General features: G+C 44.8%; 1 protein-coding gene across 3 annotated transcripts in view; it reads left to right on the forward strand.

Annotated features, from left to right (window-relative positions):
• RNF112 (ring finger protein 112) overlaps positions 1-16,422 on the forward strand; it is a 34,476-nt gene extending 18,054 nt beyond the window's left edge. For all 3 annotated transcript variants that reach the window (XM_078378135.1, XM_073004501.2, XM_073004502.2), the window contains 9 exons: positions 1,000-1,104; positions 1,215-1,265; positions 3,352-3,408; positions 4,275-4,361; positions 5,381-5,507; positions 9,377-9,507; positions 12,093-12,146; positions 13,203-13,277; positions 14,690-16,422. In XM_078378135.1, the coding sequence (XP_078234261.1) occupies positions 1,000-1,104; positions 1,215-1,265; positions 3,352-3,408; positions 4,275-4,361; positions 5,381-5,507; positions 9,377-9,507; positions 12,093-12,146; positions 13,203-13,277; positions 14,690-15,223 (1,221 nt within the window). In that variant the 3' untranslated portion in view covers positions 15,224-16,422. The remainder of the gene's footprint in view (positions 1-999; positions 1,105-1,214; positions 1,266-3,351; positions 3,409-4,274; positions 4,362-5,380; positions 5,508-9,376; positions 9,508-12,092; positions 12,147-13,202; positions 13,278-14,689) is intronic.
• Positions 16,423-18,198: the final 1,776 nt, after the last annotated feature.

The raw sequence follows: 18,198 nt of genomic DNA on the forward strand, positions 1-18,198 counted from the left end.
TGAAGTACCGTATTTTTCACACCATTTTTCCCACAAAACAGCAGGGTGGAAAGTCTGTGCGTCTTATGGAGCAAAGAAAACATTATATTTTCCTGTTTTCTTCTCCTAAAAAAATGGTGCATCTTATGGAGCAAAAAAATACAGTAATACTTTTTAAATACAAAGTGTGTGACTTTTGCATCTGTATCTGAGTGTCATAGTCCAAGATATCCCAGGAGCAAGGGCACCAGGACCTAGTCTACCACATAGAGTATCAAGTCCAAAGACACTCACCACACAGTTGGTCATGACCAAGCAGAGGCACCAAGATGCAGGGTTCAAGGCAGAAACAGGAGCAGATCCAAGAATACTGGAACACGGGGACTCTGAAGTTCAGGGGCAACAAGCACAACCAAAGTCTATTGTTGCTGAGGCAACTTCTGGCATGGAGAACCACTCCTTAAATAGGTCTTCCCTCCAGGCTTCCAGGTGAACCTCATGAGTGGCTCAGCAGCTGCTACACAGGCCAGGGCCTGAGTCTGCAAACACTACTAGGCCATTCCTGGGTCAGGCTGGCCCCGATCCTGCAGCTGCCAGGGTGGTGTGGGCCAGATCCTGACAGTGAGTGGTAGAACTTCAATTTGTCTTTGCAAAACATAGTATAGCAGAGCCTGCAAGTTTGAAATTTTTATTTATTTGTTTATTTATTAGATTTCTATCCCGCCCTTTTAGACAAAGTCTACTCCGCTTTTACCTTCAAGTTCCATTTTATTGCTTTCCTTTGTTCGTGTTGAACCTGATGTTTTGGCAGTCCTTCTCATCACATGCAGAAACATTTCCCACACTAGAAAAAGAAGTAACTCTGTTGGTACATGCAATGCCAGATGATTCCCCCCCCCCCCATCCCTGAGCTTTTACATCATGGATTGGAGGCTGTTGTCCAAACCCATCCATTGCTCTTTATGGAGTCATGAACCTTTGAGGGTTGATTAAATCTCATCCTACTGTCTACAACTCTAGGTAGCCATGTTCTTGGTAGACACAGAGGGTTCAATGGATGTGGACAGAAGCAAGGAAACTAGTGTCAAGCTTTCAGCTTTTTCCATGTTGCTCAGCTCTTATCAGGTATGTTCTTGTCAGATCCCAATGCCTCCTCTTGTATCTGTGTTCTTTCCTCTACTGCCTCTGCCTTCCAAACATCTGACACCTTGCTCTGTCTCTCTCTTCTCTCCTAGATATTCAATGTGGCCACCACAATGAAAGACGCAGACTTGGAATACCTAGAAGTGAGTAGAGTTGTGACCCTTTTGAATAGGGTGCTGACCTTTGAGACTTCCAGGTATTTTGGACTTCCGGAATGGACTTCCGTTTCGTACAGCTGGACACACTGGATTGGGCGGATTGGAGTGAAGGTCCAAAATATTTGGGGAGGCAGAGGTTCTCCACCTGTAGGTCATAAATTCTCATAAGGAGTGGTAGAGAAAACAGAGCATCTGTGGGTAGGGATGGAGTAGAACAATGGTTCCCAACCTTGGGTAACCCATGTGTTTGTGGACGGCGGTTCTCAGAAACCTTCACCATCTGCTATGCTGGTGGGTTTCTGGGAGTTACAATCCAAGAACGTCTGGGTTACCCAAAGTTGGGAACCACTGGAGTAGAGAAATCAGGTCCTCTCTGCATAAGCTAAAAAGAGGGGATGTGGACTAAGTTTCCCCCCTGGGTCTTTCAGGTTAATAATAATGATAATGATAATAATAAAATGTCCCCTCAAACCAATTCTGACTTATGGTGACCTTTTCCAGGGTTTTCCAGGTAGAGAATACACAGAAATGGTTTGCCATTCCCTTCTTCTGGGGGTGCCCTGGGACGGTGCAGCTTGCCCACGGCCACATAGGCTGGCTTATTTCCCAGGAGGCACAGCAGGGAATCGAACTCCCAGCCTCTGGCTCTGCTGCCAGATGCCTAAACCACTGGGCTATCCAGCCCTCAGTTTGGAGCAAAAACAAAAAAAGGTTTCAGTGTGTAACAGAACTGGAAGCCCTCAAAGATCATTTTGCCTAACTCAGCCTGCTCTAAATTTGGGTCCTACCCAATCAGCACAATCTGATATGCTGCAAACACAGAGTTCGTAGGTTGGTAAAAAGTGCTTGAAGAGCAAACATCTGTTGATCACACACTGCAGGGATAACAATAAGCCCCTAGAATCACCCACCTGTGCCACTTGGGAGAAAAGGAATTCCTGAGACAACCCTCAGATTTGAATGAAGGTGAGTAGGGTATGGAGACACCCACAAGGCTGGTTTGCCCAGTGGCAAATACATTTCATTCTCTGCAGACTGCATTTGTATCCCGTCAATATTCCAGTGAGCTTAAGGCCACGTATAGAGTACTATTCCTCCTACTTGTGCCTTTACAACAGCCTTACGAGGCAGGCCAGGCTGAGAGAAGATGGTTGGTCCAAATTGCATCCCCAGTGAGCTTTATGGCTCAGATTGGATGGGAGCCTGGATTGCTTATACATTGGTGCCCCGCATGACGATGATAATGCATTCCGTTAAAATCGCTGTCATGCGAAATTGTCGTCATGCGAAAATAAAAACCCCATTGGAATGCATTGAAAACCAGTTAATGTGTTCCAGTGGGGGAAATACCTGCTCGTGCAGTGAAGATCCTCCATAGGGCAGCCATTTTGCAATCCCTGTCTTGCGTAAATAGGTCTGGAAAACAGCGGGGAGCCATTTTGCGAGCCGCTGATCAGCTGTTTTAAATCACTGTCTTGCGAACAATCGGTTTGCGACACAGGGACCTAATTGTCATTAAATTAAAAAAACCCATAGGAAACATCGTTTTGCAATCACTATAGCGATCGCAGAAAAAGGCATCATCAAGCGATTTCATCATTTAATGGGGTAAGCGTCTAGTGGGGCACCACTGTATCTTCATACCAGCTGTCCAACTGTCTTGTCACCCTGGTGTAACACATGCCCCTGATATAGATTGGGTTGAAAGGATTTGTCACTGAATTCTTTGATGGGTTGGCAGGTGTCTGTATGTCAGATACTTCATTCCCTGTTGCTGTGGGCCAAAAAGCACCAAGTCTTTGACCCATCATTTTCTCTCTCAGCCTTGTCTCATCGTATAGCTTATTGCAAGGATAAATGGAGACGAGCTCACTCACGCTGTCCTAAGCTCACCGCAGCAAGGGTGAGACCAAACTGCAGCGTCACCAAAAAAACTGCACAAGATAAGCATTGTTGATTGATACAGTGTCATTTTGGCCTCCGTCCTGGGCTCTGGGAGGGAAGTGGATCTCATGGGCTGAGCTCAGAGATCCTTTCCCAGACTCACTTCCTGCTTCCTCTGTCCCCACAGATGTTCGTGTATGTTGCCGAGACGGTGGGGCGTGCTTGCCATTTGAGGTCCATTCAGGTAACAAGCGTTGTTCCTTTTTTCCCTTCCTTCCATGCTGTCCTTTCCTCCTCCCACCATTACCGTCCTGTTAGGGCCCTCTGTCTTGCCTCCCATCAAAGAGCCCCTTTGTTTCCTTGAATTTCCATCCCCACTCACCGCCTCTCCCGGCTCTGTGCTCCTCTGCCTGGTACCCGCATCTCTTTCCCTGACTCTTTTCTTTCCCATCTCTGCATGCCAATGAAGTTGCCTCTGCCCTATCCCTTACTTACTGCGTTAATGATCTCCTTACAGGTCTGTTCAATTGTTTGCCGAGGGTTATGAGCCCCAAATACGGCACCCTTTGAAACAATCTTTCCTTCACCAATCTTTCCTTCACAATGTTCCATTTCTGCAACCAAGTTGCTGGCTGTGATACTGGAACAACAACATCTGTTGATGATGATGATTGCAATAATAATAATAATAATAATAATAATAATAATAATAATAATAATAATAATAATAATAATAATAATAATAATAATAATAATAATAATAATAATAATAATAATAATAATAATAATAATAATAAAAGTACTATAAGTATCATAAGCAGTTGCAGATCTCAGAAATCACACCATCAGAGCTCCAAAAAACGGCAATATTAGGAACAACATATATACGGTGTTGATATTTAAGAGATACTTAGGTTTTTGGTTCTTTTATATAATACCTGTCCATGTTTTTATAATTTTGACTGTGCCTGGTGTTTTTGAATAATAATAAAAGTGTTTTGATCCAGAACCGTAAACATGTATTTCAGTGTAACAGAGAAATTGGTCTTTGTCTGCACATTGCAAAGGGATGGCTGTCAGGATCCAGATTGTCTTGTGTTCTTGTTGCAGCATCTGGACATCTTGGTCCGTGACTGGTTCTACCCACCCATCTATGGGCTCCAAGGAGGCCAGAAATATCTCCAAGATGTCAGAGAGGTAATTGGTTCTTCTCTCGTATCAGCTAATTTCCAAGGGTATTGGAAAAAATAGGAAGTCCATAAAGCGGTCTACCTAGAGATGAGGATATTTGTCAGGTTTTGGGTTGTCTGATGGTCAGCTGAGGAAAGCAAGTCCTCAGGGCCATTTCATTCCAAATATAAAGATTTCTAAATGTCGATAAATGCTTCAAAAACTATATGAAATAAAATTCTTTCTCATTTGCACTGGTCACTTTGAATACACACAACCGCTCTTTGCATGAAGGGAACCATGTTGTACCTGACTTGCAGGTTTCTGTTGAAAACGAGTTCCTCAGAGGAAACATACGACAAATCAGATTCAGTCCTAACATGCTGAAATATCATGTGTTATCAGGTCAATTCTGACTTACGACAACCCTTTTCGGGATTTTATGGATAGGGGATACTCAAATGTTGGTTACCATTCCCTTCTTCTGAGGGCATCCTGGGACTGTGCAATTTGCCCAACGCTGCACAATCCGGCTCTTCTGTGATGCACAGTGGGGAACTGAACTCCCAACCTCTGGTTCTGCATCCAGATACCTAAAGATCTCAGCTACCCTGCCAGGTATATTGAAATATACCAGGGTTAAAATGCAGATTTTCAAGCTAGTATCCCCTTGCTACTTCCATTTAAGCAAGATCCACTGAAACAACTGCTGAATGTCAAAGTCAAGGCCTGTACAAATCTGCCTGAGTCAATGGGTCTACTCTACTTAGGACTACCAATAGGATGGATATTGGTCTTAGGTTACAAGCTGCACTAGGGTGAATTGTCAGGTTTCAGATTTTCTACTATTTAATCCCCCCCCCCATCTCAAGTTCTTGTCATCTTTGAAGAAATTTTTGAATTGTAATAAATTATTATCAAAACTTGATTGGAATTTAATTCTGGCATCTCTCTGGGCCCACCTGTCATCCGCGAGAGAGGAACAACGGGTTTGCTGTGGTTCTAAGATGGCAGCCTTTAAATTCCTTTTGATGTTTCACTGTTAGAGGCTGGAGAATCAACCGAACAAGCACCCACGAGTCCTGGGGACACTCAAGAAGACCACCACCCGTTGTTACCTGATGCCGTTCCCTGGCAAGAAAGTGGTGGTGGAAACTGAGGGCACCCTAGCAGGTAAAGACCTCGCTAGTATTGTTATTTATTTTCCTCTTCCAGAGTATCAACCTGTTGTTTTTCAGACTACAAGACCAAGAATCCGTGAGCCACCATGGGGGAATGGTAATCTTGAATCATAGAAGAGTGGAAGGGATCTCAAGGGTCATCAAATCCAGCCCCTTACCAAAGCAGGAAATTCCTATTGAAACGCATCTGTCAGGTGGTTATCCAACTTCTATTTCAAAGTACAGTGGTGCCCTGCATAGCGACGATAATCCATTCCGGAAAAATCATCGCTATGCGGATTTGTCATTATACGGAAAGAAAAAGTCCATAAGTATGCATTAAAACCCATTTAATGCGTTCCTATGGGCAAAAAAAACTCACCTTTAAGCGAAAATCCTCCATACGGCCACCATTTTCACTGCCGGGTAAGCAAGGAATGGGCGCAAAAACACAGCGGGCGGTCATTTTTTTACCCAGTGGCCATTTTGGAACCACCAATCAGCTGTTCTAAAATCATCGCTATGCAAAAATCGATAAGCGAAACAGCTTACCAATCATCGCAAAGCGATATTTTACCATTTAAAACATCGCAATGCGATCGCCTTTGCGATCGCAAAAACATTGTCACTATGCAGATTAGTCATTAAACGAAGCACTCGTTAAGCAAGGCACCACTATAATCTCACAATTGCAGAGCTGAAAAGGATCCTATAGATCACAGAGTTCAGCCTGTGTTAGAGAGGCACAGTGGGGAATTGAACTCACAACCTTTCAAGCTTTATGGATTGAGGCGGAATTAATCTGCATTAATTAATCTAGGTCTGGCCCTATCTGTTGCCGTCCGACTGGATAGCCCTGCTGGATAGTTAAGTGGTTTAGGCATCTAGCTGCAAAGCGAAAGATTGGAAGTTCGATTTCCCACTGTGTCTCCTTAACACATGCTGGATGTGGTGATCCAGAACAGCCCTGCAGTTCTGAGATTATAAAATTATAAATCCTTCTCACATGAAGAACTGTTGTTGTTTTTTTGAAGACCCTTCATTATTAATGGAAGTTCTCCACATGACAAAACCTTCATCTCCTAGCATTCTCCCACTTCCATATTTCTTCCCACATATATCTGTCTCCTAGATCTCTGGATGATCCATGTGCAAAATTCCAAAGCAAGGGATTAAAATGCCTTAAAGAGGCAAACTTTCCAGGTTTAGGTCCATGGAAAACAGAAGCTGTTCATCTTTCCACCACGGGGTGGAGCATTGGTTCTATAAAACTGTCTTTCAGTTTATCATGCAGGAGTATGTGATATCTTTATGAGTTTTCTTTCTGCAGTGGCTTTTTCTAAAAATTTTTTTACCACAGACTCAAAAAAGGGTTAGATTAATTCAATCCTTTTCCTGAAGCAGAGACTGGACTTTCTCATATATTTCATTTTAATATTTTAAAGCATGATGGCTTCTCATCCAAACAGGTGTGGTTTCCCCCACTGCCTTAAAAGCAGCTTAATCCTGTCTCCCCCTCTACTACTCTCCTCACTCCTGGAGTTAGCATGTCACAAGCCACCTATGATGTCAAATATGGGGAGCTGTCCTTTTTTGTGAAAATGAAAAGAGCCTCGTGATGCAGTGGTTAAACTGCAGTACTGCAGCAAAAACTCTGCTCACGACCCTGGTTCAATCCCAGGTAGCCAGCTTGAGGCTGACTCAGCTTTCCATCCTTCTGTGGTGGGTAAATTGAGTACCCAAGTCACTGGGGAGGGGAATGTATAGTCTTCATAATTAAATTGTAAACTGCCCAGAGAGTACTCTAAGCGCTCTGGAATGGTATTTAAAAAGTCCATATAGTCCCTCCAACACATAATTTGAACTACAGAGATGTGTGATAAGTAATGTGCTTTCTTTTTTTTAAAAAAGTCAAGGTTGTAATATCCCCATGGTATTATGTGGTCCTTGATCAAATCAAGCCTGAACTACCTCTGGAGGCAAAAATATTGAAACTCCGGCTATCCTAATTTGGACGCGTAATGAGAAGGCAGGATTCTCTGCAACAGACAATGATGCTGGGAAAAGTTAAAGGCAGCAGAAAAAGAGGAAGACCAAATATGAGACAGACTGACTCCCTAAAGAAAGCCAGAGTCTTGAGTTTACAAGAGCTGAGCAGGCAGTTGAGGACAGGACATTTTGGAAGCTGCTCGTTTTGTAGGGTTGCCGTAAGCCAGAAGCGACTTGATGGTACAGAACAACATCTGGAGGTTCAGAGATTCCTCACCACCTGCTTGCATTCATTCTTCCAGGTACTTCTTGCAAAAGTGTCTCCCCGGTGGCTCCTTCTGATGGCCCCAGGAGATCATGCAGCCTTGCCACCAAGTTGTTTCTGGCGAGTTTATAAATTAGTGACCTTTGAAAGATCCTTTTTGCTAGTATCCCGGCTCAGCTCTTCCAAACTCAAGGCCATGGCGTCCTTTACAGAGTCAATCCATCCGATGTTAGGTCTTCCTCCTTTCCTGCTTAGGTTTTCCAAGACTTGCTGTCTTTTTCCTGTGAGACTTCTAGCGATATGCCGAAAGCACAAGACCTTGAGTTTAATCAACAGCCCCCACAAAAGTGAAGCAGTATTTAACTCTTTTTTGGGGGGGAACTGGTAGCTTTCTGATTGGTTCATGAACTGCCTTTCTGTATGTGGGTGAGTGTCCACACACATGCCCACAAGTATGGGCAGAGGGAGGGGATGGATCAAGAGAAAAAGCAAGCTGTGTAACTCAAAATGCTACAGACTTCAGTCATTCCTGGCCCTGGATTTGTCTGAGGTTGACTTCTCCCATAGACCAGTGGCCTCCCTTTAACAAAAGAGGATTCTCCACCTCTGTTGTAACACAGATTGCCTCTTAGAGCTGTCTCTCCAAATACTCCAGCTGTTCCCCAATTTTCCACTTCCTTTGTTCAGCAATCACAGGGATGATCTCTGCAACTAATTAAGCAACAGCCAACACAGATCCTGGACTTAGCATGTCCCTCACGGCTAAATAACCACAAAAGATGTGTAAGATGTGTAATTGTATCGTAGCAAAGGAGTTAAGCAGTTCACTCTTCTTGGCGGAAGTTCAGATGAAGATCAGAGTAAAGGTCCTGGGGAGGGTGTGTTTAACTGTTCTTAACCCCACAGGAAAAAGATGGCAGAGCCAAACAATATGATATCCATATTTTTCCACTGGCAGGAAGGTTGGTTTTTAGCTCCAGAAAGGAATCCAGAGGAACCTGGCAAGAGCAGAAAAAAGTGACAAATAACGAGTACCTTTTACCAATTATTTTTAAACTCACTTTTCTTTCATCCTGGGAGTTCCACCTGACTTATAGGCAGCTATGTTTGACTCACCTGGGAGAAAGGCCTAAACTTGGGAGGCTTTGTGGCCTAGCTCTGCCTACATACCTGTTCAGAAAGGACACTGCCCAGTGATGGCTAAGAGATTCCTTTTTGAACGGGATGCTAGGGAGAGCTAGGCCTAGCTAGGCCGCACAGTCTTCCAATTTAGGCCTTTCTCCTAGGTGAGTCCCATTTAGGTGTCTGTATGTCAGATGGAACTCTCTGAATATAGTCCAGAAAAATCTGAAAATCCATGATTAGTAAAAATGTATTATTAGAACAGAACCAGTGGGGATACGAACATGAGGCTCATAAGTAAACTTTTGTTACAATCAACAGTGGTTTGAATGGCATACTCTTGAGTATTTGATGTCTACAAACATTTGTGGCAAATAAAACTTAATAGTTGATTAAGATTCTTGATTATTTTTGCTGCAGTCATATGACCACTAGAGGGAGAAGTTGTGCAGATGTTGCCCTACTAACTATTCCTCTTCCCCAACTGTTTGGCTAATCTCTTCCAGACATGGATGATGATTTTAGGGAATGTCTGAGGGATTATGGGAATGACCTAGCCAGATCAGCTGCAATGCATGTGAAGAGAAACTGGGAAGGGGCAGCCCTCACAGGGGCACAACTTGCCTCCAAGATAAAGGTGAGTGATGCAGTATCAAGGTTCTGAGGTGCACAGACAGTAGAACGTGTTTCTGCTTCTCACAAAAATTTTATGGACAGAGAAAAAGAAATGATATCCCTAAGTGGACAGGAGGTTATGGGACTGGTATTGTGAATGTGTGAACAGATCTGGTGCCAATTTTCTAGGGTTGACTTGGCCCCTGACTTTAATGCAGGTTTGATTTACTGTAGCCAAGGGATGTGGGGGGTTTTGTGACATGATGTTAGCAAAAAAGGAATGCTTTTATTTTGAGTAAGCAAAGAAGGTGGGTGGGAGGGAGGACTGCTGGCCAGAGCCAGCTCTGTTGTTAGGCAGCTGTTATGTGGAGTGAAGTGAGAACTGGACCATAAAGAAAGCTGAGGGGCCGAAGAATTGATGCCTTTGAATTGTGGTGCTGGAGGAGACTCTTGAGAGTCCCCTGGACTGCAAGAAGAACAAACCTATCCATTCTGAAGGAAATCAACCCTGAGTGTTCACTGGAAGGACAGATCCTGAAGCGGAGGCTCCAATACTTTGGCCATCTCATGAGAAGACTCCTTGGAAAAGACCTTGATGTTGGGAAAGTGTGGAGGCAAGAGGAGAAGGAGACGACAGAGGACGAGATGGTTGGACAGTGTCATTGAAGCTACTAACATGAATTTGACACAACTCCGGGAGGCAGTGGAAGATAGGAGGGCCTGGCGTGCTCTGGTCCATGGGGTCACGAAGAGTCGGACACGACTAAATGACAACGATGTGGAGCCTAGAGGAAGGGCAAGAGGTTGAGAGCCAAGATGGGCACAAGCCAATCATTTGGCGATCCGTGCTGCTATGTTTAGTGGCCAAACAGGTCTTTGGTGCTCCTCAACTCTGCCTCTGCTCATGGGCGCCCACTCAGAGGCAGCGCCTGGACAAAGTGGGCCAGGGAAGCCAGGACATTGCCTCTAAGTAGGCGCCTGCCAATGGAAGTGAGGCTGGGAAGTGCTGAATGCCTGTTCAGAACAAATCAGCACAAACTGCTGAATCTGTGTTTCTAGCCCATCTCTAGTTGAGAGTTGTGTACCACATATCCTGCCTTGTGCCCCAGGAGCGACTGCGAGGCTCACTGGTGCAGTGGAAGATGCTATCCAGTCACCAGTGGTGAAGCAGCTTTTCATTCCAGCAGCACTATATATAGCCAGATGGTTGGCAAGCTGGATGGCTGGTCATTTTGGCACCTGGGACAAGAAGCACTTTCTCCTACCCTCCTACTGAGTCATGGGCACAAGCTCCCCATGACAAAGGAAGAAGAAAATGTAGCCTTTCCCTTTCCCATCCAAAGATAGAGAAGGCTGGAGAACCATGGGATGCAGGAACATTCACCAGTAGAGTCACCTTCAGATTTTGTTGCTCTCTAAATGTTGGTGCCCTGAAACAAACCACCAGTTGCTCCATCCTTGTGGCCCATCCTGGCATTCCACCAGCTCCTGTATGTGGCATTGGAAAGGGACAGCTTGTCATCAGCCTCCAGCAGGGAAAAATATGTATTGATTCAGTGCTGGGTGCTTGAATTTATGGATTGTCCTGAAACTGTGTGTCTCAATGAGCTCACCATAGGCAAAGGACAGCCCCATCCTGCTTGGCTGATTCGAGTCTGGAAATGGCTTGGGATTGTTTGATACCCCACAAGAAGCTGGAAGAAAATGATCTAGCAATACCACCGAAACCTCTGCTCCTTACTTAATTCACCATTCAGGTCAAGTGTAGCCTTGTTAATCCAACCGTCCCTACTGCCAATCAAGAGAAGAGAAGCGGGAACTGTCCCTTCCCTCCAAGAAGTCGTTAATGGGAGACATGCTGTATTGGGCTTGTCTAGGTCTGGCACACCAATGTAACTCAGTGGTATTGTTTTCTCCCCTTGGCATGTCATGTATTAGCATGAGCCTAGCAAAACCTAAGCTTACCTCCTGCTCTCAGGATTTGCTGCCAAAATCCAGTTATTTTGGGGACTTGGCAGCACTCCCAGCAGGCAGTTTGTTTATCCTGTATTCATAGCAGAGCTTGAAAAAAGTATATTTTGGACCACAATTTCTATGATCCCCCAACTTGTGTTGCTTTTCTAAGCGCTGCCTTATGTGAATGTGTTTACTTGCTTAATTATGTGCTATCAAGTCAATTCTGATTTACAGTGACTCTTTTTCAGGGTTTTCCAGGTAATGAATACACAAGAGTAGTTTGTCATTCCCTTTTTGTGGGGGTACCCTGGAAGTGTACAACTTGCCCAAGGCCACACAGCTGTTTCTGTTCACACAAGGCACCGTGGGGAATCAAACTCCCAACATTTGGCTCCACAACCAGATACCTGAGCCACCAGATGTTTATTTACTTACTTAAGGCTATTATACCCTTGTTGTTCCACGGCATTGAGTACAGTTCTTGACTGTGGAAGAGTGAAACATATATTTGTGTGTGTGTGTGTCTGTGTGTGTGCATGTGCGTGCGTACCCACCCATGATGCATTTGGAGGTAGACTCTATATCTGTCATTTAATGGAATTAGTTGTGTAAATATCAACCTCAAGTTTCACTCCTTTTTCACCTTTTTAGAACTTCTCAGGTCTCATGAGGCAATATCAGTTTGGCTTCTCCTCAGTCACACAGGTACCAATTTTCCCATTTTACTACTATCTCAGATGCAAACAGATGATGCTCACAGTGAAAGTGCTTGTACTCTTCCTTCCTTCCTTCCTTCCTTCCTTCCTTCCTTCCTTCCTTCCTTCCTTCCTTCCTTCCTTCCTTCCTTCCTTCCTTCCTTCCTTCCTTCCTTCCTTCCTTCCTTCCATTTTTGTTCGGCCACTGGACTTCCTTCTTCATAGGTTGGTCCTCCAGTTTGTTTATCTCAGGGAGAAACTGTAGCTGAGGTCACTGTGGCCACTGGCTGGGCTACAGACAGGTGCCAGAGCATCCTTGCTAAAGCTAAGCATATCTGGGCCTGTTTAGTGTCTGGATAATCGTCCTCTGAGGACCCTTGTTGTGCAGCCCCATGAATTTCAAGAAAGGAGGGCACAAGAAGATAGATAATCTTTGAAATGTAGATTGAGAGGTCCATGAGACATCTAGACATCATCAAAAATGGCAAAGAGGATGCTTTGCAAATTGCATATGCCAGTTTGTATATTCGGATGCAAAATTATAAGCATTTTTTTATAATTTAAACAACATTATCATATCTCACAGAAGTACAGAAAAGTGATTTGCATGCCTGCTGAGTCTGTTGTCCCAGTGCTCACTGGGCATGCGGAAGTTTCAGGGTCCCTGATGTCCCTCCTTTTGAGTATCTTTCTCTTCTTTACCTTTAAATCAGACTGGACTGCCTATCCCATGGTGGACAAGTCTGATTCAAAGGTGGTTGTCTGGTTGCCCTTCAAAATGGAAGGCTGTACTTTCAAGGATGTGTTCCCACCTTGGAAGTCCATGGGGAAAAGTTTCCACTTCTATTGATAACAGAAGTCCAGTTGATCCAGTTCTTTCAGCACCAGATACATGTCATATCCAAGGGGTTGACACACTTGCTGAATCTCCTTCCTTCCTAGTCTTTGTTCCCCTCTGCCTCTTCTGGCTGCAAGATTTGAGAGGACTGAAGGGGAATCAGTAAACCCTCCCACCACCACCATAAACACATTTGCATTTTTTTCCTCTCCATTGCCTTCACCATAGCTGGCCATCACCATACACAATTTGGACACCCGGGACACTCTACAGAGGGAATTTGCAGATTTCATCAAAGAGCAGGTAAGAACAGAAGGAGGGACAGGGCATAAGTGGATTTATGGGAAGGGGGAAAGATTCACTGTGAACAAGACTGTGGGCCAGCTCTGAGTGAAAGAACTAATTACAACATGCAAGATACTTGTGGTAGAACAGATTCTAATGTGAGACTTGTGTTCGTTGGAATTCAGGGATCAATCTAGCTTTAGGAGTGGAAGTTCTCAATGTAATTAACTCAGCCTCCCACCATCTGAAACCTTCCAGGTGTTAGACTAGATGGCCTCTTATTCTCACCAGCATGTTAATGGGGACGATGAAAGTTGCAGTCCGGCATACCAAGAAGGCATCAGGTTGAAGAAGACTGTTTTTACTGAAGTTGGCTTAGGAGTAGCAACCATGTTTGGAAGGGGGGTATCTGGCGGGAAGGGGTGGGCTTAAAATGAAAATATAGTATCAAAGGATGGAGTCCGAGTGTGGGATAAGAGATTCCCTAAAATGCATCACAGGCAGATCTCTAGACGGTGAAATGAAATGTTGTAAAGGTCCTGAAGCTTTGTTCTCAGAGAGGAAATGCTGGGTGCTTTAGATTCAGGAGAGGTTGTTCTAGATAGAAGGTTCTTAACAGTGTCAGTCAAAAAAAGAATGAACCCCTTTGAAACTTTCCATTGCTTGCTTGCTTCCTTATTTATTGTTGGAAAGAGTTAAAAGGAATTATAATCGGGAGAAAGCACAAGGAGGTTACAAGTGGAGGAAGATTTAAGATGATTAACAATAGAAGGTTCATCTGGAAGCAACCAGAAAAGCTCCAGTCTTAAAAGAGGTCTAGGGAGGTATGGATTGGTAATGTCGGAGGGATTTGAAATATTAGCATTTTATAGCTTTGGAAATAATTATTTAGAATGAGGATAAGAAACTATTATGGTCCATCAGTGGTTTCCAACCTTGGATTCCCAGATGTTATCAGACTAAAAACTCCCACAGCACTAGTTGTGCTGGCCAGGATTTCTAATGATTTGTAGTCAAACAGCATGTGGGGATCAACGGCTGGGAACCATTAATCTAGACTCTAGAGTGCTGGACAGAGTACATGTCTTTCAATCTCTAATCAGCTACAAAGCTACCGTATTTTTCGCTCCATAAGACACACCTTTCCATAAGACGCACCAATTTCTTAGGAGAAGAAAACAGGAAAATATAATCTGTTTTCTTCGCTCCATAAGACGCACAGACTTTCCACCCCCCTGTTTTGTGGGGGGAAAGTGCATCTTATGGTGCAAAAAATACGGTAACTACAGAACCAATTGTTATCTGTCAAGAAAAGTAGGGTGAGGATTATGGAGGAGATTATTGTATTTTAGGATGAAATTTATTGGTACCTCTTTCTTTTCCCTCTAACCCGATCCTCTAATCTTCTCATCTTTCTGCCCTCATCTCAGGAGCTCCTCTCACGCCCCATGGTTGCAGGCCTGCGAGTGACTCCGAGCTCCATGACAAAGCGCGTCCTAGAAAAGCAGCGGGAGCTGGTCCGACAGTGTGAGATGGCGTTGCAGGGCGATGAGCTGGATAGGACCAATGTTACTTCACTACTAGAATCTCACCTGCAGGCTGACACGAAAGATTTCCTAGAGCGCTACAGCCATCGATACAAATCCCACGCCCTCAAAGCTGGGATAGCCATCGGGGTAGGCGCTGTGGGATTAGCCGGAGGGGCCGTTGGAGCTGGCGTCGCAGCGGCCATGTTGGCTGCAGAAGCCATTGTGCTGAGCACCGGTACGGCCGCTACCTTTGCCATTGGGACTATGGCCGGGGCGGGCACCTTTGCACTCGTTGGAGGAGGAGTGGGGGCTGGTTTAGGGAGCAGTATAGGGGAGCGTAGGGCTCGGGAGGCTGAGAATGTGGCTGAACCTGACTGTGAGAATGAAGAAGCAGAGGATGATCTCTCCGATGAGAGGTGTCTTCTTCGCCAGTAGGTCACACCTTAAGAGTTGACAACAGACCAGGGCCTGTGGCCTAGTTTCCTCTGCAGGAAAGATGGTAGGATAACAGTCTAATGCCAGCTTCTGTTATCATGGATCCCAGAGGTGAGGAAACAGAAGAGGAGTGATTCTCTCTGTCTCATGAACCATGAAGGCTTGATCACCCCATATCTATAGTGGTTGGCTATGGGAGAGCAACACGGGGCAAACTCAAGCGATACAAATTCCCTGGTGGTGAGTGAAGGCAAAGTAATAAGGCCATCTGATGCTAGGGTGATGTGTTGACCTCTAGTGGAATAAAAAGGGAATAGAATTTACGCCCTGTCTTCCTTTTGGTTTCCTTCTTTCCCAGGGGTAAGTGACTCAAACAGCTAGCCCTTCAAGAGTCTTCCTTCCTTCCTCAGGTGAGAAGTCATTCCCCCCCCTCCGATCTCCAAGACTGTAAGCAGAGTTGATGGGGAAATAGGGTCCTCCCTCTTTCTGTACCACTAAGCAGTATTAGGGAAGAAGGTTTATCTTTAGCACCAGTTTGTGGTAGAAACGTAGTTTGTGCCACCCTCTTTGGCTGCGCAGTACATTCTACGATAAGGAACCACGGAGTGGCTCAAAATAGAACATCATGGGATGTACAACAGTTTCAAACTGAAGAGGAGCTTTACAACAGATATTTCTATACTCTATATTCTGCAAAAAAAGAGGAATAAAGTATATAAGATGTGTCCCCCGCCCCACCCCATAGAGTTGACCAGTACTCTTCTCTCTCTCTGCAGGATGTTTCTGAAGGTCAGTGCCATCCAAACATTACAGTAGTTCATTAGGTTAATTAATTCAGGGTCCTGTTAATGTAGTTTCTCAGGTGTACCATGTGGGGTAAATGAGGGATGCAGTTCCAAATTCACCTGGGCCACAGCAAAGGCTGCTGGGAAATTTCCATTCCCTCGTAGGAACAAAGCCTCTCCTCACATGCTCAGGGAACCCTTTCTTAGCCATTTCAAGTTGTTTGTTCGACATGCCCAGGAGCAGGGTGAAATCTTCCAGGATGCTCCAGCGAATTATTGTCAGGAAAAAAAAATGTATTAATGTTCTGTACATTATATCAAAGTGCCTTGACTTTTGCGGCTGCTTATTCCTTGTTTCTACCCATCCAACATCTCTTTGGGTCGTCTTTCAGAAAATAGAGTTATTTATTTCAACTCCAGTGTGGTTTTTTTCTTTCTTTCTTTCAGCCTGACTTGCAAGCTTAGGGTTCCGAACTTTGACTGTGGTAGGTCTTTTTACCACCAGCCCATCCTGCTCCCAAAGCACAAACCCATTTCATGGGAGGACAGAAAGAATGCTCTCTGGCTGTCAGCCACTGCAGGCCTGTAGCCTCAGGTGACTTGTACACATAATTACCAAAGACAAAACCCAGATGTGGAGAGAGTGTAGTCAAAACAAGCCTCTTGGCAGGACACAAGAGAAGGCTGGAGGATGGCGGGGAGGGAAGAGTGTCCTGCCTGCATTTCCATCTTGTAACTTGGACTTCACAGTCTGGACAGTTCTGTTCAGCCAGATGTTCCCAGCACAAATAAGACCCTTGTTGAAAAAATTGGCAACTGGACAATATCGGAGACAGAGGGGGAAAGTGGGGGTGAGGTTAAGCAGTAAAGAAGTAGTAAATGGTCTTGTGGGGAGGAACACATTCCCTCCCCATTACTCTTACGTTAGTCTTTCAAATGTCCCAGCTTCAGAAAACGGGCGATTATTTCAATGCGAAAACTGAAGAGGCACAAAGAAGAGGACTCGTAATACTTAATCTTTTGGTAAAGATCATTCCCCGTGTGCCCCATCCTCTGCTCCTTCACAGTTTGAAAATTAAAGTCAGCCAGCTCCAGGGGAAACCTTTGGTCCTGGCTTCAAATATATTGAAAACAGACAGGAACAAAGAGCACCTCTCCACTGTGTGTTTAGACGGATTAACAGAGGAGTACAACTGTTTTTAATCTGTCCAAACCAACTGTGCTGCCTGAGCAATTTGGGGCGTTTTAGTCCAAAGTACGTTTTCTAAGCTCTGGCCCAAAGAGGATCAAGAACTGTAGATTTGAGATAGCATCTTAAAATCTTCTGTTAAAGAGGATGAAACACAAGGCTTGGGCGTGGCCTCTTAGTGAGCTACCACTAGTAATGGCTTCCCCCTTCCCTCCATGCTGGCCAGGCTCTTGAGGCAATATCTGCCCCTACCCTCCTCCTCAGGGCGAGCTTCTCATTAGCCTCTTTCTCCTCTGGTCAGGTTGCTCTTACAACGTAATAGACAAAACAGGAGTGTTGGATCTTACACTTTGAGGCCACTCAGTTTCCCTTCTCTGCTGCTTCCACTGGCCCTTCTTCATGATAGAAAGAAGCCGTAGCTACATAAGCAGCATCAGTGCAACCAAGTAAGGAAAGCCAGTTATCCGGGTTCCTAAGGAGGTGAGGCTCGGAGCTGTACCAATGATAGTGCCCACTGGCCTTCTTGAGGTCTCAGATCATTGACAAGAAGTGGAAACCTTTTCCTGTTGATCATGGAGCTTACTTGGGGAATGAGCTATCAGGGGCAGCATGCCACCAGTGGATTAGCTTGTCTTTCACTGTCTTTCCTCCCCTTGGTGGAAATTCAAAGCAATTGTTTACAAGTGTTTAAGTTAGCTTGAGAGTTGCTCCCCTTGATTGTGAGCCATTGTTTGTAGCTACGAATCTGACTACCAGGTTTGGAAACTGTCTTAAGTCAGTAAGAATGTACAGTATTACTGCTGTATCTGTGGGGGATACATTTCAAGACCTGCTGCAGATGGAGGAGATCGTAGATACAGTGGTCCCCGCTTGACGATTACCCCGCTTGAAGCTGAAATTGCTTAACGATGCCTTTTTTGCTATCACTGTAGCGATCGCAAAACACTGGTTCAGTAGGGTTTTTTGGTTTTACGACGATCAGTTCCCTGCTTCGGGAACCG

The sequence above is a fragment of the Pogona vitticeps genome, chromosome 6 (genome assembly GCF_051106095.1).
Source record: "Pogona vitticeps strain Pit_001003342236 chromosome 6, PviZW2.1, whole genome shotgun sequence".
Taxonomy (NCBI): Eukaryota; Metazoa; Chordata; class Lepidosauria; order Squamata; family Agamidae; genus Pogona; species Pogona vitticeps.